This window comes from Eucalyptus grandis, chromosome 9, assembly GCF_016545825.1.
Source record: "Eucalyptus grandis isolate ANBG69807.140 chromosome 9, ASM1654582v1, whole genome shotgun sequence".
Taxonomy (NCBI): Eukaryota; Viridiplantae; Streptophyta; class Magnoliopsida; order Myrtales; family Myrtaceae; genus Eucalyptus; species Eucalyptus grandis.
The window spans coordinates 30,540,156-30,561,946 of NC_052620.1; the positions used below are offsets into that span (position 1 = coordinate 30,540,156).

The 21,791-nt window shown below is 38.6% G+C and overlaps 1 protein-coding gene and 1 pseudogene across 1 annotated transcript; both read right to left on the reverse strand.

Moving 5' to 3' along the window:
* Positions 1 to 2,405: 2,405 nt before the first annotated feature.
* LOC108960421 (putative wall-associated receptor kinase-like 16) lies at positions 2,406 to 6,926 on the reverse strand. Its single transcript, XM_018875723.2, has 3 exons — positions 6,024 to 6,926; positions 5,749 to 5,925; positions 2,406 to 3,706 (listed from the first exon to the last, which is right to left on the reverse strand). Exons 1-3 carry the CDS (start codon positions 6,898 to 6,900, stop codon positions 2,505 to 2,507), a joined length of 2,256 nt encoding a protein of 751 aa, XP_018731268.1. The 5' UTR covers positions 6,901 to 6,926; the 3' UTR covers positions 2,406 to 2,504.
* An 8,955-nt stretch (positions 6,927 to 15,881) lies between these two features.
* Positions 15,882 to 20,789, reverse strand: LOC104452339 (annotated as a pseudogene).
* Between the last annotated feature and the right edge of the window lie 1,002 nt (positions 20,790 to 21,791).

Consider the following 21,791-nt stretch of genomic DNA (forward strand, 5'->3'; position numbering starts at 1 on the left):
CAAATGACAATATGCCTGAAGAACGACGAAGTTTGCAAGAACATGATAGAAGAAAATATGACAGCTTTTCGGAAGTTCACCACCATTTTATTAAGGGAAAATTCCAAAAAGAAGCATGAAGTGCCATCTTTTTCTCAAATAAGGACCCAAAGTAGACTTTGTTTCAAATAATGATCTAAAGTGATTTTAGTTGTTTAAAATAAGGGCCCGAAATGGTTTTGGTCATTTCAAATAAGGACCCAATCTCGCTGGTCGCTCATTGGCTAAATTTTCTGACCAATCAAGGGTATTTTCGTCATTTGGCATTCCCTCCCCCTCCTTTTCTTCCTTTTTTTCTTACCCTTTTTTTTTTCTTCTGATTCTTCTTCTTTCTCTTTGCTAGTCGCCCAACCCTTGTTGATTGTGGGCGAGGCCACCCTCGCCAGATCGGTCTCACCTAGGGTCGCGAGGGTTGACCTTGCGGATGACCCCTGGGTGAGGGTCGCCTTGCCTAGGCGAGGCCATCCCTCGCCTGTGGCTGGCATGGGTGGCCCTCACCATCGCCTAGCCCTTTGTGGGCATTGCCGGTGGCTGGTCGGCCACTGGCAAAGAGGAAGAAGAAGAATTAGAAAAAAAGAAAAAGAAAAAGGAAAAAGGTGAAAAAATGACAAATCACGAAAATAACCTTGATTGTCGGAAAGTTAGGTCCTTATTTACAACGGACATAACCACTTCAGGCCCTTATTTGAAATAAACATAATTATTTCAGGTCCTCATTTGAAATAATATCCATTTTAGGCTCTTATTTGAAAAAGTAATGGCACTTTAGGTTTTTATTTAAAACAATGTCCACTTTAGATCATTATTTGAGAGAAAGAGGACACTTCGGGTCCCTTTTTAGAATTTTCCCTTTTATTAAAGTGACACTAGCTCAATAAACTAGGAAGATTTTTGCATATAATTTTAAAGCATAAAGCTCACCCATTGACAATCAGGCAAAATTCCTACACTCATGGTGCATAAAAAATTAGGGTCCTCGAATGAGTCGCTGTATTAATGATACGTGTTATCTGGATATAATATACGCCTACCCAAAGTCTCAAGGGTTTTGGGAGAAATAAGTTGACGCTGCTTGATTATGCTCGTGTTCTTCTAAAGTTCATGGACAGAGACAGAGAAGCTGGGTTTTCCCGACTGTTTGTGCAGAAATGAGACTTTAGCATGAGATATAGACCACGGATAGACGCTCATAACATGAAGACAGCTTAAATCCTTGTAGAAAAGGATTCAAGAGTTTCATTCAATTATTGGCCGGATCTTTCTTGTAGTTATCAAGCCGAATATATCCTAACTGCAGGAGAGTCTTTGTAGATATATTCCCAAATCTGTGATTCTGGACACTGATTCTTTCTGTAATTTCTAAGTATGTAGTTATGCTCAAAATTAACATTATGTAACTGGCATCCAAATCTGATGTTATCTCAAGTATCTTACCCTCCTTTGAGTTGCAAGAATATGTGGACATTGCATAAATTTACATAACAAGCTTGCCTGTCGCTACATAATTGATCAAATATGGTTGTGTAATGTATGGCAAGTTGCTAATTAAACCTCTATGCATCTTTCCGTGAACCATCTTTTCAGTATCATCCTTCCTCAGCTTTTCATTCAAAAGCAGAGGAAATGACAACTGATTTTCCTTGATCCATCTTGAATATCCCTTCCCTGGCAGAAATTAACATAAATATATTTCTCTAGAGAACTAGATTCCTTCATCGGATTGAGAAATTTGAATGCCCAGAAAGTAACTTCTAAACCTGAGGGCGATCAATTCGAAGTTTTTCATGGTTCTTACTGCATAATCATTGCTGAATCACTTCCAGCCACAACTAGCAAAGTACCACCATGCAGATACACCGTCAAAACTCAAGTTGTGCTTTCAAATGAAGTTTGGCGTCACTTCTCTTGAATTCGCACTTGATAGAATTATGAACAATCCGGCTGAACCAGGTTCAAGGAACTTGTTTGCTTCCCTGCAATGTTTCACTCAGCTTGGGCACTATTTGCTCTTTGCATGTGACCGATCCCAGCTCCTAAATTGGATAAGTCACAGCTATTGAGTCAATCCATACAAAATCCTTTTAATGGAGGGGAATTCAGGCACAGACTTACAGCGGGGTGATATCATTTTGACAATGGATTAATTGATCACTAGCCTAATACGACAGTCACGCATGTACATTGTACGAAAAGTCATGGCTTAAGTATGCTATCACATTAATGTCTGTCAGTATCTAAAACAATACCGAACTCCTGAATTAGCACATTAAACATGAGATACACCCCAACTAAAACCCGTGCATAGTATTATCTCCCCATGTTCTGTTTATTCAGCAGAAAGGAAAAATAAAATAAAAATCCACGAAACGCCAGAAAAAAGTACCTTTTCCTATTGGCTTATGATGCTACTGACAAGTGAATAATGAATATTATCAAAGTCAAAGGTATAATGTTGTACAATCTTCTCATCTGCCACTATTAACTGGTGGCATGACATGGTTTTTCATGCTATCAGTATACCCGGTGTTCGTGGTGTTACTACTCTCTGCATAAACAATGGAGTCAGTCATCTCTCCGAGCAAATGAACGGTCTCTTCTGAATTCAAATCAATATTAACCCATGGATGGTTAGCCATTGCCCTTATTCCATCCAATTCACTTGCCACTTCCTTCATGGTTGGCCTCGCTTCGCCTTTTAATTTCAAGCACCTCTTTGCAAGATCGGCAACCCTCTTCACTTGCTCATTGTCTTCATGTGCCATGAGTTCCTCAACAATCTGAAACAACCGATCTTCTTTCAACGCCGAAAGAAAGTACATGGCCAAGCTTCTCTCTTCTTCGGGTCGATCGAAAGAGAGCGCCTTCTTCCCTGTCAACAACTCGACTAGCACAACGCCAAAGCTATAAACATCGCTTTTTTCCGTCAATTGACTAGTGTGCAGGTATTCAGGGTCCAAGTATCCCAATGTTCCTTGAACCATTGTAGACAATTCAGCTTGATCAAGCGGGACTAATCGTGAAGCTCCGAAGTCAGAGACTTTCGCAGTGTAATTAGCATCCAAGAGGATATTCGTCGACTTGACGTCTCGATGGATTATAGGAATGGAAGCTGCAGAGTGCAAATATGATAGGACTCCTGCAGTTTCCGAGGCAATTCTCAACCGGGTCTCCCAGGACATCTTGGAGGACTTGTTCGGGTTGTGGATATGTTCGAAGAGAGTCCCATTGTTCACGAACTCATACACTAACAGAGGTACTTCTGTTTCCAAACAACACCCCAATAGTTTGACCACATTTCGATGATTGATCTGGGAAAGCACTATGACCTCATTAATGAATTGCTCGATTTGGTTCTTGTCCACCAGCTTGGACTTCTTAATCGCAACTATAGTGCTATTCGGCAAGATCCCTTTGTAAACGGTGCCATATCCTCCTCGGCCGACTATTCTGCTGTCATCATAATGGTTGGTGGCCACCTCTAGCTCCTCAGCATTGAAGATTTTTGCGGCGTTTGTGGTTCTATCGTGTTCGTGTAATTGTTGCTGCAAAAGCAAGCCACCATTTTGCTTGAAGTATTGTTCTTTGAGCCTAATGAGTTTCCTTTTCTTAAGTCCCAAATACAGAAAGCCTGCGCTGAATAACAACACTATTATGCCCACACCAAGACCTGCGTGAAACACAAATTTTGTTAGAATACTTGATATCAATGTACAAGGAAAGAACTCCTAAACATCAGCCACAAAAAGTCTGTAAAGTTTCTGCAGACAATAAACCATAATCTTCGTTGTCAAGAAACTAGGCAATTTAGGGACAATTTGACCTAATTTAGCAAAATGAATATGGATAAAAAAATTATGAACGTATAGTTTAATTTAAATCATGAAGCCAATATGCTTAAAAAGGAGAACTCAATAAGGCTGTGCATGATAACATTTCTTTTTCTCCGAATTTTGTTCTTTTGTTCATCGGAATAAAAAAAAGAACAGAAATCCATTTGATAAAACATTTGTTCTCGGGAACAATTTATCTATTTTTTTGTTCTCGGGAATATATTTGGAACATAAATAAGAAACAAAAAAAAGTAGCTTCTTATTCCCTGGAACAATTTCTAGAAATAAGCTAATTTTCTTTTTTATTTTGCTCTTGTTCCTCTCTCTTGCCGCGGCCACCTCCAACCGCCTGGAGCCACGACCGCTGCCGCTCGCCACCACACGACCGCCACCCACAGCCCATTGGCCATCGGCGACCGGTTGGCAGTGACGGTCGGCGGCCGACGGTCATGCGGCGGGCGGCGACGGCAGGCGGCGACAGCCAGCAATTCGTGAGCAAGAATAAAAAACAAATAAATACAAAAAATACAAACTCTTGTGTAGTTACCAAACACATTTCTATTCTTTTTCTATTTCTGGAGTAGAAATTTTGTGTAGTTATCAAACACCTTATTTTACTCAGAAATTGTTCCCCGAATATAAATAGAAAAGAACCATTTCTGAAAAAAAAAAAAAAAAAACTCTTCTCTAGCTAAGAAGCGTTACCATTCGCACCCTAAATTTCCGTCAGGCAAATTTGTATCAGAGTGACTACCTATAACAACCTTCAAAATTCCATTCCCTTCTCATTCTTAAAGAAAATCTATCCTGTAATAGAAACCACTTATCGTCACCACAAAATTTCAATAGAATACCATTTGTGAAATCTCGATGATCTACACTAATGCCCAAAGCGAAAGCTGCAATGGTGATTATAACGAGTGTCGGTGCAGTTTTCCGAGTCAACGATGGTCTCTTGCCTCAATAAAAGCTGTTGAAAGGTCGTGTTCTGAACAAATGGATGTTGCATGATTGAGTCGAAACAATTCAATTAGAGGTGCTAGTTTCACCAAGTCCAGCAAATGGATATCGCTTTCAATGAAATGGAAAATGGCAAGAAATAGCATCTTTGAATAACATTTTGCAACAACTTTATTAAAAGACAAAGCGGCAAGCTTGACTTTAGGACTCTGAAAACAAATATTATTTTGCAACAACTTCTATATTAAAAGACAAAGCGGTAAGCTTGACTTTAGGACTCTGCAAACAAATATTCATACCTTGCTCAAAAAAAAAAAAAAAAAAAAAAAAACAAATATTCCTACAGTGGGCTCAATGATAACGATTGGTACAGCATTTTTCCTTCCTCTTTTTTTTTTTTAGTTAATAATTTAAGTTATTAGCGAAAGAGATTGAACAAATCATTCATATGTTCCAAGCGTCCATAGTTCTAGATTTCAATAAAATAGAAACACCAATTTTGCTACATCTACACTTTTTTTTATGATCATCTTGATAGATTCAATGACACCTACCGGCGGGTCCGCGCGAGAATAGTTTTCAATAACAAATATGAAATATCACATAATTATGGCAAAGTCATAAGATCGCACTCACAATTTGAAAAAAAAAATGTGTTCACATTGACCCAAGATCATTGAGTCTTCCAATGCCAAAGACATTGTCGTGAGTGATTTTAAGATAGCTACTTGGAATTAGCAGCCCAATTTGACACTTAATCTCCTCAGATAGAAATTTCAATCAAAAGGATAGAGATAGTTTTGTTGTAAACTTACTCCAAGAAAGGGAAATATACAAGAAAATTGGGCTAAATATATGAATAGTATTTTCTCGTAAAACACATCAAAATTGAAATAGCTAAACAGTCAAATGAACTTACCAACCAAAATGGTCACCAAATGTGATGATTTAGAATTAACAATGCATCTCGATCCATCTCCACCCTCCTTGCCATCATCATGATAACCCTTTGGGCATAAGCATGTATAACTCCCCTCGATGTTATGGCAAATTCCATCACACGGGTACTTCTCTGGATCATCACATTCATTGATATCTGCAAATTAAAAGCACGTTAAAATGTAAACTCCAATAGAGAGAGAGAAAAAAAAAGCATCAAAATGTCATCATCAAGCACTCAGAATATATACCCACCTACACAGCCAAGGTATGGATTCCCCTCATACCCAGAAGAGCAATTACATCGGTAACCGATGTCGGCAAAATCAAAGCACTCGCTGTGCGCCTTACAAGCGAAGCTCGCCGGGTCCTTCGCTGCTTCGTCACAAGTTTCCTTCCAAACGGCCCAGTCGAGCACCGAGGGGACCACCGTGTTCTTCATGCCTTTAAGATCCTCTTTACTGAAATTGAAGGACTTGTCTTCAACTAAGAATGCATAACTGCAAGGATTGAATCTCCACACGTTGGTGTGGTTCTTCAGGCTGCCCACACTGGCATTGTAATTGAGGAGCATCTCGGGTATAGTGGTCTGGCAACACCCGATACCATCGCACGCCCCATCAGTCACGTCGTCCATCCCGGTGCACACCGAGAGGCAGCCGCTCGAGAATCCCTGCCCATTAGATCCTGCGATCACGGCGACCGTGTCGCACCCGATGGCCGTGAACTTGTTCTTGGTGTTGGAGAAAGGGAAAGAGGAGAGGATGGCGTAGGCGAGCGAGCTCCGCTGTTCCTGTGCGCCAGCCTCGGTGTAGCAGTCCTTGCCAATATGGGTGTAGATGCGGAGCTCGCCGTCGATCGATATGTTGAGGACTTCGATGTTGGAATCCCGTAAGTAGGGTTTCGGGGTGGAGGCAGCACCATCGGTGACATTGCAGCGGATGGAGAAGCGGTCGTTCAAGTAGCAACCATCTCCGATGCCGAAGGGGTAAGGCACAGCGACGACTCCACAAGTTTCTTGGCAGTTGGGAGATACAGTTTGAGAAGATGATAATGACGATGATATCAGTAATAACTGTCCGACCACTAACAACATCCTCGTTGTCTCCAAAGGATTCCACTCTGAACCCATGGCTCTCTCTCTCTCTCTCTCTCTCTCTCTCTCTGTGCAAATTTGGTGTATCGTGGAAATGGATCACGCGTGTTCTTATAACAAAGGAACGCGTTCGCTCATTGACAACATCAGGTGACGTTCATATAACATCCGCATGTGTCATCACTATATCAAATAAATTTCGAGTAAATGGCACTTTGCGTCGAAGATGTGAGAGGTCAAACGAAGAAAAGATAAGAGACCAAAAAAGAAAAAGGAGAAGGGAAATGCCACTTTACGCCCTCGAAAACAATGCAATGTCGTTTTGCTCCTTTCACCTGATGTCGTTTTACTCCTCAAAATTTGTCTAATTTACTCATGCAGTTTAAAAATGTAAATTTGTTAACCTCGACTTCTATAACAACAAATAGGAGAAGTTTTGACTACGGTGTGGAGATTTTTCTTCTTCTTCTTCTTTTTTTTTTTTTTTTTTTTTTTTGTTTTTGTTTTTTGTTTTTCTTTGTCTTCTTCGGGTTCTGTTGGCTAGGCAAGGAAAAGCAGTCTAGAATTTATTTGCTTAGGCTATGGTGAATTAGGGTAAAGCGAACTTATTTCCACCAATTTAGGGACTAAATTGTCACAGATTTGGGTACAAGGGGAGGGTTTGACTTTCCCATAAAACGTGGGTGGCAAATTGCCGATTTTCTTATGTAAGAAAAAACGCGGATCGACTTGGACATGACCCTTTCTCATTTTGGCCGCTCTCTAAAAAAGTCTTCTAAGGCGGGCAAATTGCCCGATTCAATTGGTCAAAGATTCCGTCAAAAGTTAAAAAAAAAAAAAAAAAAAGCGCACACTCTCTCTCTCTCTCTCTCTCTCGACACACTAGAGAGGTGGGTAATGGGCCAAGCCAGGGCATGGCCCGGCACGACTGGGACGCGCCAGGCATGAGCCCGTTTTAAACAAGGCCATGCCTCATTTTGGGCTTAGATGGGGTCAGGCCCAAGGGCCCTAATGAGCTAATACAGGCTCAACAACTTTTTTTGATTGGTGGGGCCACATGGCCCAACCATCAAGAAATTTTGGATTTTTTAGGAATTTTTTCTTATCCCTGCAGGGCAAGTTTCTTTGTCTTATCACTATTCTCGCGACTACTCGGATTTCTCTACCATTCCATCCCGCCCCCCCACGCTAATATCGATTTTAAAGATTTCCATGAGCATGATTCATGATTGTAAGAAGATAAAAACGACGTATAGAGTAAAAGAATAAACGAATGCGTCACAAGAAATCAAAAGATGACAACACTTTGCTGGAATTGCATAAATATTTAGGCTACATTTGATAATTAGGATAAAATTTAAGAATTTATTATATCTTGTATTTATTACTTACGCAAAATAGGATAAAGTCAAATATAAAGAGAATATAGACCAGATAAATATATCTTATGGGAAGGTAGAATAAAGGTTGATAGGTTTTTTAATATTAATAATAAAAAGTTATTTTTCTTGAATAACAAACTTCTTAAATTAACAAAATTAAAATTTTATTTTAATATCATTAATATTTGAATTCTAATATAATAAATTCAAAATAAAAAATAAAAAATTTCAATTATTTTCATTTAATCTTATTTTTATTTATATATTCGACTTTAATCCTATTTTATAATATAGATTCAATATATAAATTTAAATATATACTTATATTTATTATATATTTTATGTGTTTTAATATTTTAGGTATATTAGTATAATTTACTATTTAATAAACTTTTATTAGAGAATGATGGAAGGGGAAGAAAGAAATAAAAAAGAAATTAATTAAAAAGGAGAGGAAAATAAAATTAAAATAAAGTAGGCAAGAACGTTGCGAGAGATTTTTACTATCTCTATTTGTAATATTTTTGATATAATATAAACATATCTGACTTTATTACTGCAATCATCAAACAATAAATATGATAAAGCAAAATCCATGAATTTCATATTATATTTTATCAAATCCTATCATAACTAGACATTTGGTGACTAGACATAGCATTAGAGCTTACAACGTGTCGGATTTGGGATAGCTATAAAAAATTAGCTTTTTAGTTCGACATGTTTGAGAGTTAGGGAAATTGGGTAATCTCTAAATTGCATGCGAAATTAAGTTGTGTTTTAGTATACAAAGTTTTAACGGTTATATGAGGAAAGAATACAAGAAATAACACTTGAACTGGAATATCTTTAAGGTTTGCTATGATGCAAGAAGGTGGCTGACCGACTTACAATTCCACGCTATACTTATACGATTAACAGCACCGAAGAAGACGCAAATTACAATTCAGTCGGTGCAAATATTATTGTTCACAATGTGACCTCTGGTGAAGAAAATGTATTTACATATACACGAAACCCAAGGTCACCAAGTCAATAGATGATCTTAGAGTAGAAACATTGACCTGAGTGAAGTTAATCTATTTTTGGATTTTAAGATAGCTCAATTGTAGTGTAATAAGTAACACGTGATGTGCTTACTGCATTGTAATCTCATTTATCTTTTGCATAGAAACTTTTTTCTTTATCAGATTGCATAAAAACTTCGGTGATTAGAATACACCAAGTAAAATGTGAATAATTAATTTCTCCTAAACCAAAATAAAATAAAGTCATGTATTCTCAAAATAAGCTAGGATAGTATGTCTCTTGAGTCAGGAATTCCAAGTAATATGAAAGAACTTACCAACCAAAATCTTCATTAAATGTGATGGATTAGCAATGCATCCTTATCTATCTCCACCACCATTCTTGCCATCATCATGACAACCGCTTGGGCATGATTGTGTATAAACTCCTTCAACATTATGGCAAATCCCTCAACTGGGTTCTTCTCTAGATCCACACATTCATCAATGTTAACACAAACTAAGCCCGCACATCAAACGTATCTAGTTTTCTCAAGCCATATGAATATAAAGGACAAGTTCAAGAATGTTGATGTACTAACTTACTGGGACCTTCTAAACATACCTGAATCCTTTTTTAGCGTCGGTGCAACTGGTGTTCTTGGTGCACATATAGCTTGAGAAAAGTACCAAAAAAATCTTAAACCTATTTCATTGGTATCAATTCAGTCCTAAACTTTTCAATTGAACCAATTCAATTATAAAATTTTTACTATTGGTATTAATTCAGTCCATCCGGCCAATTTTGGCCGATCGACGCTGACGTGGACGTCGGGCGGTGGTTGAATGTTGATGTGACAATATTTTAATGATTTTTTAATGATTTTTTTGAATTTTTTATTAATTTTTTTCTTTTTCCTTTTCTTTTTTCTGTCTTCTTCCTTGCATTGGCCGGCAAGCCTCATCGGAGGCTCGCCGGCCACTGGGCAAGGGCTGCAACCCTCGCCGACTCGCCCAGCCTCTCCTGGGGCCGCGGGCAAGGCTGGCCTCGCCTAGATTTGGGGGAGGTGGCTTCACTCGGATCTGGGCGAGGCTGAGCGGCCCTTGCTAGCCGCCGGGAGGGTCGCGGCCCTCGCTCGCCTCACCTAGGGCCGTGAGCGAGGTGGCTTAGCCTAGATCTGGGCAAGGCTAAGCGAGGGCCGCTCAGCCTCACCCAAGGCCGCAGTCGAGGTTGGCCTTGCCTAGATCTGGGCGAAGCCTCCTCACTGGCGGCCCTGGGAGAGGCCTCGCGAGGGCCACAACCCTCGTCGGCGGTAGGCGAGGGCTTCGCGGCCCTCGCCCAGTGGTCACCGAGCCTCAATGCCTGGCTCGTCTGCCCAAGCACTAGGAAGAAGACAGAAAAAAATTAATTAAAAAAATTAAAAAATCGAAAAAAAATTAAAAAATCGAAAAAAAATTAAAAAATCATAAAAATTTCCACGTCGGCGTTCGGCCACCGGTCAACGTCCACGTCAGCGTCGGCTGGCCAAAATTGGCCGGATGGACTGAATTGGTACCAATAGTAAAAGGTTTAGGACTGAATTGGTTCAATTGAAAAGTTTATGACTGAATTGGTACAAAACAATAGGTTTATGACTTTTTTGGTACTTTTCCTCATGTAGCTCTTGCCTTTCTTTTTTGGCGTCCTGGCATGTTTTATCCCTTATCACCCAGTCGAGAACTAGAGCCCAACTCTTTAAATTTAAGCTGCGAAAGATCACCAACCCAGAAGCCGTAGGCAGGATTGGAAAAAGCTCTCTACGGAGATGTCATAGTCGAAGGAATTCCTAGGGATGCTCGTCTTGCAGCAACCTATTCCGGAACACACGACCTGTTTGCTGACGTTCGAAATGTTGCTGCACGAAGACATACGCTCGAAAGAGAACTTCCCTCGGCGGTCTACGAAGGATGCTATGTGTTTGCAATCGAGGCGGGGAACTTCTTCTTGGTGCTGGATATTGGGAATTCAGCTAGGGTGAGTTCCGCATAATTCCTCAATGGCCCGTCGAGAAGAACAAGCTATTCTTGTCACAAAACGAGCTGCTCTTACTTTTCAAATAATCTCGAGAGAATAGTCTAGGATTCTGGACTTTAAGGAAATGTCTCTCATTCCGTGGGAAAGAAAAAGTCTGGTCTTCTCCTTCCACAATCAATTTTTCATAGTGTGCGTGCGTGGCAAATTTTTCCGTTTGGGGAGTTGATTAAGGCAAAAAATGAAAGTTGATTGGGAAAGGAGAAGACCTGACCATTTCCTTTTATACGAAGAAAGGGACTTCTTGTTAAACTCTATGTTTGAACAATTCCAAAACCTAATATTGCTTATTAGTCGTGAAATAACAATGATGGACGAAAGAGGCCAACTAGTTAACAAATTCCATCAGTTGAATGATAACAAAGCATAATAACCATAAAAATTTCTTTCTACAATATTCCAAGATTTCTATTAGGGAGTTTGAATCTTAAAATAGAACAAAACATCACTCATTGGCTTTTCTAATAAACTCAAAACAAATTTCATATTTTGAAGACGATTATGGATCATCATATCTATCCGATCGTATATTTAATTTGCGTACTTCAAAACATTTCAAAAAAAAAAATCCGTTTAATAAAAGTCAAATTGTGAGAGCAAATAGTAAAAAGCACTCAAAACATTGTGCACAATTCCACTTACATCTCCGAAAAGACTTTAATAAAGACATGTCATTTTCTACCAGGTTTAAGGCACCAAATTCCTTAAATGAGCTTACTTGCACAAAACAGCTTTAAACTCAATGAGACACTAGGCTCCCACTATTAACTAAACTAGCAAGATGGAGGTAGGTTGCACGGGTAAAAAATCTTCACATCTATTTAGATTTCCGCTAGAGTTTACATGGAGTTTTACATAAATGGATCCAACCGTATCATGTAGATTCGTCCTCTGATTGAAAGAAGAGATAAATCACAAAATTGCAATATCAATCGAATCTTAATGTAAGCACATGCAATGTTTCGAGCATGCAAAATAATCCTAGTCAATACGAACATGAAAGCATAAAGTAAAAATACAAATCCTTCCTTTTTGATACATTTTGTCCATTTGTCGGAAATCTTCACTTTTGCCATATGTCATGCATGGCTGTTATTGAAATCTTTATGATTAGGTTTTGTGTTAGCTTGAAATTGAATGGGGAATCAATAATTATAAGAGTTTGTTGACACCCAAATTTTGGTTAACAATTTAAATTTTCATTCTCGTTAAAGTACAAAAGTATAGATGGCGAGAAAATAAATAAATAATAAATAAGAAAGGAAAAAGACCCCAGTCCATTTTCTTCTTTCCTTCGGCTCGTTCCAGGACGGAAGAAGAAGGCGCGGGAAACGGACAACCGAGATCGAGGTCAGACACCGATCCCAGACGTTGCTGGCCATTTCTGACGCCGTGCATCGGAGCTTCACCCTGCTCCGTTCCTCGGTCGGAAACGAAGTGGCTCAGCTCCCGTTCGAGATTACTTCGCTGGTGCCAGTATTCATTGTCGTTGAACGTCCGAGTTTCTTTCCTCGATCTTCGTAGCTTCGCGTTGCTTCACTAATCAGGTATTCTATCTTCACTGTTATGCCCTGTATTGAGGGAGGGAGTAATAGAGCCAAGAGAACATGTCCTAGATTAGGATCGAATTTGATTCAACTCGAATCCACGGCTGTGCTTGTATACATCTTCGATTGACTTTGTTTGAACTTGATCTCTAATCCAAAGCCATTGTTGTTTTGTTTCCCCCCTTCATCGCCGATTGCATGCACAACATTTTGATAAATGTCTTTGAAATACGAATAAGAAATAGCCTATGATTTTGCCTGAACCCAAAGATGCATTGACATAGATTGATTAATATCACTTAATTTGTTAGTATTTAGATTTGAGTTCGAACATATTTCATCTTACTCTGAGGCCGAATCCAAACACCTTTTTTGTTTCTTTTTGTTCTATGTTTTTGTGTGCTCCTGCATCATTCGATAGCTTATTTTAGCGAGGAATAATGGAGGTAGATCGTATGAGTCTGGATGTCCGCTTCCAGGTCCTTATTGCCTTATTCTTTTCTCATGCCTGTATCTTCCTTGAATTCGTGAAGTGGTGACCTGCGGTGGCTGTCAACACGGTAAAGAATGTCGTTTTTGGCTAAATAAATAACAAGCGTGGTTCACTGTGGAAGGTGCTTGAAGAAGAAAGCTATAAGGCCTTTTGATTACACGATGTTACAAAGAAAGACTTAATTAGGTTTAACGGATTTGGGTTTTAGTCACTTAGTAAGCTCAGGCTCATTTCAGTTTTAAGGTGTTTTAGTTGGAGACTTGGAAATAGAAATTCCGTTTCAAACATATGGTTATGGGGCTAAGCACCAATATCCGATGGTATTTTGGAAAATATTTTTCGACTTTTTCAAGCAAGAAATCATTTCCTTCAATTTGAGCATAGTTTTTCGTTGATTAGGAAATTTTTTTTGTTGACTAATTTTTTTAGGTAAAATGTTTTTTAAAATGAGAAAAATGTTTTTCCGGAAAATATTTTCCACAGTGCAGTTCGGCTACATTCAGAAATGGGCTTAATAAAACACAGTGAAAAGGGGGTTCAAATCAGTCTTCATGAGATTGGGCTTAGGGCTAAACGTTGTCATAATAAAACTAGGCTTGAAGAGCCTGTGTCTAAAAGAGGGCTTTGTGTGACAAATCCCAACTTGTGACCAAAGCCCAGACCTACAAAATCCAATGCTGGCTCACATACTGGCCGGGCTCAAGGGCCCGACCCATGCCCCTTCTAGTAGATAATAAAAGATAATAATAATAAATAAAATTCAAAAATATAATAAAATAAAAAATGGAAAACTCGATTGGGAAAATAAACCTTGATTTGATCGTTAGGTTATATTTTAGTATTAATAATTAATTTAGTTTCATTTAGATAGTACATACATGGTGTAGGGAAATTCATGATTATCTAGTTTAGTTTTAAATAGTTTAGTTTATTTAGAAGTAGAACTCAATTTGAACTAAACTTATGGTAATTGCTGTCCTAGAGCTTAATAACAAGGTCATGTTATATTTTTTTTGCCTATCTCATATCAGATTACTTTACTACAATTTACTTTTTATTCAATCTATCATTATTATCTTTGATGAATTAATTTTATTTCTTTTATATTGTTTTTCAATGTAGGTTACCATTTTTTTATGATCAGTTTAAAAAAAAAAAAAATTGCATGGGCACTTAGTGGACAAAATCCTCGGAATTTATAATTTGGTGAAAAGACTACTTGGACGCTTTAGCTATAAAATAATCAAATTTAGGAACCAAAGAGTACTATTTTTTTTAATTAGTATAATCAGGTCCCTAACTCTAGATTTCTGATTGCATAGGAAGTGAGTTATATTCCCATTTTTCATTTGGTTTCTATCCAATCCCAATAGGTTAGCAATGAAGCCAACATTAACGAGGTAAGGGTTTGGGAGAATTACGTTGGTCCCCCATTCGATATTATCTTTAAAACCATGTGTTTCCTTGTTGCGACACAGAAAGAGTGTCGTGATAGAGTTTTTGTGCATGAAGTGTGCTTTTCACAATGAGTGCATTTATGTTGGTAGATTGAAACTTCGTATATTTTCCATCTTTAGAGTTGTCAACGAGGAAGGTTGTATAGAGCCAAACATTCGCTTGACGTGTGTCTCACGAAACATTTGCATTATATGGATCAATTATTTGTATATTCAATCAGAACTTGAAGATAAATCTTCCTCTACTTCACATTACAGTAACAATGAAACCCAGCAGTTACCTATAGTCGTTCTAATGAACCAATCAGCTAATTCAACTCTGCTAAGAAGTGTTACATGCCGCACCAGCATCCTACCTGCCAATTGGCTCATTTTATCATGTGAAAAAATAGTTTTGACCAATATTTGTTCTTTATCAAAAACACAAATTCTCGGTTTTTAGATATGCCATATGGCTGCATTCGATACTTTTGTTGTGCCATGAAAAGACCCTCCTTAGGTAAGTGAATACTGAGCCCATAAAATACATATGTTCATTGGACTTTATTTTCCTCCATCACTAATTCAAGGAAATATCTTTTATTGGTTGGTTAAAAATATGGATATTATACTTCACAGAGTTAATTAGAAAAACAGTGTAGATGATAAGTCACCCGATGAAAGACCCAAACGTGAAGCTTATTTCGGTTGGCAGTGTGTAGAATTAAATACATGTCATGCGTATAATTGGCACACAAAAATTTCGTTCTAGGTAAAACAATGGAATTGCCCAAGAAAAATATTCAACCAAGTTGGACAAACTATATCCTCGAACTCAAAGACAAGATAGCTCCCTAATCTCAAAGACATCACAAACATACGGTGGTAGACGGAAGAGACCATTTTTACATACAGTTGTTGAGTTATATATAAAAGCTCTCTAAAGCTAAAATACGCACACATATCTATCACAACACACCGAGATATGTATTAGTAACTTAAGTATTCTCATCTCCCACTACTGAATATTGACATGTCATGGTCTTCCATGCTATCCGTGTACCCAGTGTTCATGGGCCCACTAATATCCATGTACACATCTTGGCAAATGAACCATCTCTTCCTGATTCACATTTGTATGACCGTCGCCAGTAAGGTCAGCCATTGTTCTGAGTCCCTCTAATTCAATTGCTACTTCCTTCATGGTTGGTCTCTCCTCTCCTTTTATTTTCAAGCATCTCTTTGCAAGATTGGCAACTTTCCTCACCTGCTCGTTGATTCCTTCATTTGCAATAACTTCCTCAACAATCTGAAACAATTTACCGTTTTCTAGTGATGAAAGAAAGTACATTGCCAAGCTCCTCTCTTCTTCCGGTCGGTCAAATGAAAGTGCCTTCGTCCCTGTCAATAGCTCAACTAGCACGACCCCAAAGCTGTAAACATCACTTTTTTCTGTCAATTGGCTTGTTTGCAAGTGTTCAAGGTCTAAGTATCCCCATGTTCCCTGAACCATAGTGTACAATTGCGTTTGATCAAGTGGGATTAATCTTGAAGCTCCGAAGTCAGAAACTTTTGCAGTGTAATTAGCATCCAAAAGGATGTTTGCCGACTTGACATCTCGATGGATAATGGGAATGGAAGCTGCCGAGTGCAAGTAAGAGAGGACTCCATTAGTTTCCAATGCAATTCTCAATCGGGTCTTCCAAGACAATTTTGATGATCTGTTTAGGTTGTGGATGTGATCAAAGAGAGTTCCATTGCTGACAAATTCGTACACCAATAAAGGCACCTCTGTCTCCAAACAACATCCCAAAAGTTTGACCATGTTTCGATGATTAATTTGAGAAAGCACGATGACTTCATTGATGAACTGTTCAATTTGGCTCCGGTCCACGAACTTGGACTTCTTAATTGCAACTACCATATCATTTGGTAACGATCCTTTATAAACAGTTACATATCCTCCTCGGCCGACTATTACACTCTCATTATAATTGTTGGTGGCCTTTTCTAGCTGTTCAGCGCTAAAGATTTTTGCACCTTTTGTGGTTTTGTCTGGTTCATTAATTGTTGCTGCAAAAGCAAGCCCCTATTTTGCTTGAAGTATTGTTCTTTCAGCCTAATGAGCTTCATTTTCTTGTGTCCCAAATATAGAAAGCCTATACTGAATAGCAGCGCTATTATGGCCCCAGTAACACCTGTTTACAGATCCATTCCAAATCGAATGTAGCCTTCCAAGGCGAGGCCACCCTATATCTATTCAGGTGTGGAGAAGCAACAGGTTGGGAAACCAAGAAACACCGGTTTCATTCATTGACCATATTATTAATTGCACAGTAAATCATCCCACCATGTAAAAGCAGCCACACTTTGAAACTTTCTGCAGAATTATATCACGAGGTTTCCTCGAAAACCTTAGTGGCTTTGGGACAATTTGAGTCTGAATTAGGACAATGGATTTGGTTAAGCTAATCTACCAAAACGCACACACACACACGGAGAGAACTTCCATGGCCTATAAAGAATGTCATCAATTTAACAGGTTTAAATCGATGTGAAAGAAATAATAAACTCAAACTAACCACAAGAATAGGTATTTTCTTTTCCCATGGCACAACAGTATACTTGTTTATAGTTTTCTAGGTCTTACTCAACCAAATTCGCATCATTTAATGCATGCATGTATAGAGATCTTTTCGTTGAACTAAGCATACGTTTAAATAACTCAACGCAAGTCCTGTCTCTATAATTTGCTGTATCCCTTGTGATGACACAAAAATGGGAAGGACTAGTAGCTTAGAAGAAAATTTTGAAAATGGGTTAGTATAACTTCCTCTTTTACTCATGTCATCTCCTTGAATATATGTTGTCAAATCAATAGTAATTAACTCGCTATTTGAATAATATCATGGTAAATATGACTTGTGTAACAAATAGAAAAGTTGTATAGGTCATGCATCACACATAAAAGAAAGATGAAATAACCTGTTGAACCATTTCTATCCGTTCTTAGATGCTAATCAAAACACGAGAGAGAAAGGAACAAGTTTGACTTTAAGGAGGAAAGAGGAAAAAAAAAAGCACATGCAGATCCACAATTGAATCAATCACCGTCTTCGTTTTACCACTCACTGCATTTAAGAAAAGGGAACTCCAGAAAAAGAAGCAATTGAGCATGCACTTGGGGAACGCAGTGAGGTGGGGCAGGACAAGGGCGGGGTTTACGTCCCCCGTCCCCCGCCCCCAACTTAAAACTAGTACCATACCCATTTCATGCCTCATGTAGGACAAGTTTCTTTATCTCATCACCATTCTCGTGATAATATCAAAGTTTAAAAGAAAAAAGAAAAGAAAAAAAGAAAAGCACAATTCATGATTATAAGAAGATAGAAATGACGTAAAGAGGAAAAGAATGAAAGAATATGCCACAGGCAGGAAAAAGATAATAACGGCGTGGAAAAATGGTGTAAACATTTTGAGCCAACTGCACGCCAGGTTTGGGATTACTGTCAAAGTTAGTCCTTTATTCTGGCACGCTTGGAAGTTTTGGCCAGAATTGAGTAAAATCCCTACAGTTTGTGCAAAATTAAACCGTGTTTATTATTTAAAGTTCTCAAGGTTAAATGAGGAGATAACATAGGAAATAACACTTCAAATAGAAAATCTCAGGAGGAGTAAAGAAAGAGTAAAAGGAAAAGAAGGCTAGCCATATGCATTCGTCACATTGGCCTGGACGGGGAGCAAAAAAATATTACCTGGCCCCGAAATCCATTCATCACGCATGGGTTTTCAATCATTAAATGGGGCTAAAAAGTAAGGAAGGATATCCTCTTGGATTGATAAAATAGCCATCCCTAAGCTTGCTTCCCACCAGTTTTCGCCCACACGAGTGCTCGGCAAAGAGCCACCAACCGCTCTTGCGAACAAAAACCTATGCCCCCCTTTCTTTCTGGAGGTCATGCTATGAAATTGGAGGATGCTCACCTCTCACGTGACAACAAATCTCTGGTTGCCTGAGACAGGTGACCTCCCTCTAATCGAATACCGAAGGTTGCACACACCGTAAAATAGTGGGTTTTCAGACACAATATTGACATTAATATTCGCGACGTGATTTCAATTGTTGGAAAAAGTTTTTACCTTTACACAAAGCCCAATGTCACCACATCAAAAGACGCTGGAAGAGTACAGATATTTTTTTTTTTTGGTCAGGAACTGGTAATATATTATATAATAGTAGCATTACAACCAGAACTAGAAATATCAACTGCTAAAATATCGAGCAAAGGAGCCGGAGGAAAGGAAGCCCAAGAAGGCATCAAAAAACCATTATCATGGGCCTTAGCAGCCCAATCCGCAGCAGCATTGGCCGTTCTAGGGCAAAACGAAAATCGCGACTGGACGAGGCTAGAAAGAAGAAACGCAGCTTCAGCTATGAAGGGGCGAACCTCCCATGGCGACAGAAGAGGATCGTGCACGGCGTCCACCAAAACCAGGCAATCAGATTCAATAAGCACGGGATCAGAGGTTCGGTTTGAGTTGATCAAATGATTGAGAGCAAAACACAAAGCTTGAGCTTCCACCTGCAAAGTAGACGACGCAGTTACGGTCTTGGTAAGTCCTTCAATGATTTTTCCTTTATGATCTCGGCAAACGAAGGCGACTGATCCCCGATCATTGCCTGGCTTGAAAGCCCCATCTACATTCAACTTAAGAACTCCTGAATCAGGCGGACGCCATAAGCTGTCCAGATCTGGATGCGGTCGATCCACAGAAGCAGAAGAGATGGCAGCAATACAGACCTGACTGTGAGCTTCAGCTATAACAAAGGATGGAGCAGGACTCTGATGACGAAAGATAAACCGATTGAAATGAGGAAACTTAATCTATTTTTTAATTTTAAGGAAGCTCAATTGTGATGCACTTTGTAACGTGTAATGTACTCAATGTATCAAATAATATCATTTATCTTATGCATAGAAACTTCATTGAGAAGGATATAGAAAGTTTCATTTTGAATTTTTCCAATCAAGGACCGTGGAAGAAAAATTGGGCGAAATTGTGAATAGTTAATTTTCTCAACAAAAAGAAATCAAATTATACATTCTCGAAATAAGCTTAGAACTTACCAACCAAAATCTCCATCAAATATGATGAATTAGCAGTGCACACTTGTCCATCTCCACTGCCCTTCTTGCCATTACCGTGATAACCCTTTGGGCATGAACATGTATAACTCCTGTCAACATTATGGCATTTTCCTTGACACAGGTAATTCTCTAGATCAGCACATTCATCAATATCGACACAAATTAAACACACACATCAAATGTATCTAATCGTCTAAGATCATTTTAATAAAAAGGATAAGTTAACATTATGTTATCAATATACCATGACAATCAGTCGCAAGATAAGGATTGCCTTGGTAACCTTTTAAACAATTACACTTCTACCTGGATCCATTTTCGGCGTCAGTGCAAGAGGTGTTGTTTTTGCACATGTAGCTCGTGCTATTCTTCTTGATGTCCTCGCATGTTTGATTTCCTATTGCCCAATCGAGAATTAGAGTGGACTTATTAAATTTAAGCTGCTTAAGATCGCCAACCGAGAAGTTCTATGAGCCAATTTCTGCGACAAAGGCATAGCTGCAAGGATTGACATCAACGACATTGGAATGATTGAAAATGCTGCTGACGTTGATTCTGTAGCCGAAGGAATTGTTAGGGATGCTTGTCTCACAGCAAACAATACCCAAGCACGACCCGTTACTGACATCCGAAACATTGCCGCACGAGGACATACACCCGAAAGAGAACTTCCCATTGAGGTCTTGGAAGGAGGCTGACGTGTTGCAACCGACGGCGGTGAACTTGTTCTTGGTGCTGGATATGGGGAAGATAGCTAGGAGAAGGGTTGCATAAATGCTTGACACACCGTACCCGGAAGAGTCATAGCAGACTCGACTGATTGTAACATTTACTCGCATCTCATGCTTCTCAAGAGAAATGTCGAGTATTTCCAAGTCAAATAAGTCATCGTATCTTGTATTGATGTAAGGTACAGGAGGGTCGGTGGAGTTATTACAAACGACTCTAAACGAGGGAGGATTGATGCGGCAATGGGGATCACAGTCGACATCCAGGCTTCGTCATTGAATCAACAGCTTGTGTTATGTGATTGTGGTAGACGATTCCATGATAATTCCTCAAGTTACCTGTAGTCATTGTGAGCCAAAGATTGGAGTACCCTAGTCACAAAATGAGTTGCTCTATTATTTCATAACGAAGAAAATAAACATATTCTCCATTGAAATTTCCCCCAAAAATTTTTAGCTAGAGGCAGCAACCGTTTTGCACATCATGTTATAGAGCTAAGGTGGGACACTTCACATGAATTAATTTCTTGTATCTGTTTAGAATTTCACAGACCACATGAGCTAAAACTTGAAAATAACATAAGTTTGTGAGGAATCACGTTAGTTTGTGAGATATCACATCAAATGAAATCTTAAAATTACAATTTAAGATCACAGAAAAATTATAAATGAAAAACATAGGTTCATCATGCAAATTCTTGTTTTTACCACAGTAAATCGTCATTGAAATTCTCAGAAAAGCGTCTTTAGAAAAAAGACATGCTGTAGGGTCCACCTTCGAAAGGCACACCAAAATTGACACTTTTTTCATGGAATTTCATAAGAAAACATTTGAATTTTAACAAATATAGAGATAGCTTTTATGAAGTCTCTCGTCGATTTATTCCTACTTTAGTTCTCCAATAAGAGTTGTAGGGTAAAGTTATATGACGACAGTACCATTTTTACCTTATTATATTTGGTGAAGAAATTTTTTAACTATTTTGCTATATCTACCAAGGAAGTTGAGAAATTAATATTAATCAAACTTTCTTCTTTATCAAGAATCCTAGTTAGTGACGGGATCTTTGCCCCTGCAAGGATGGAACGATAGAAGTTTTACTTTTTCCTTCG

Excerpts from the sequence above, each read along its gene's own strand:
- LOC108960421 (XM_018875723.2), bottom strand. The coding sequence starts at position 6,900 with ATGGGTTCAGAGTGGAATCCTTTGGAGACAACGAGGATGTTGTTAGTG. Across the intron at positions 5,926-6,023 it reads TCCATACCTTGGCTGTGTAG|ATATCAATGAATGTGATGAT; the intron begins GTGGGTATATAT and ends TTTAATTTGCAG. Across the intron at positions 3,707-5,748 it reads TTTGGTGACCATTTTGGTTG|GTCTTGGTGTGGGCATAATA; the intron begins GTAAGTTCATTT and ends TGTTTCACGCAG.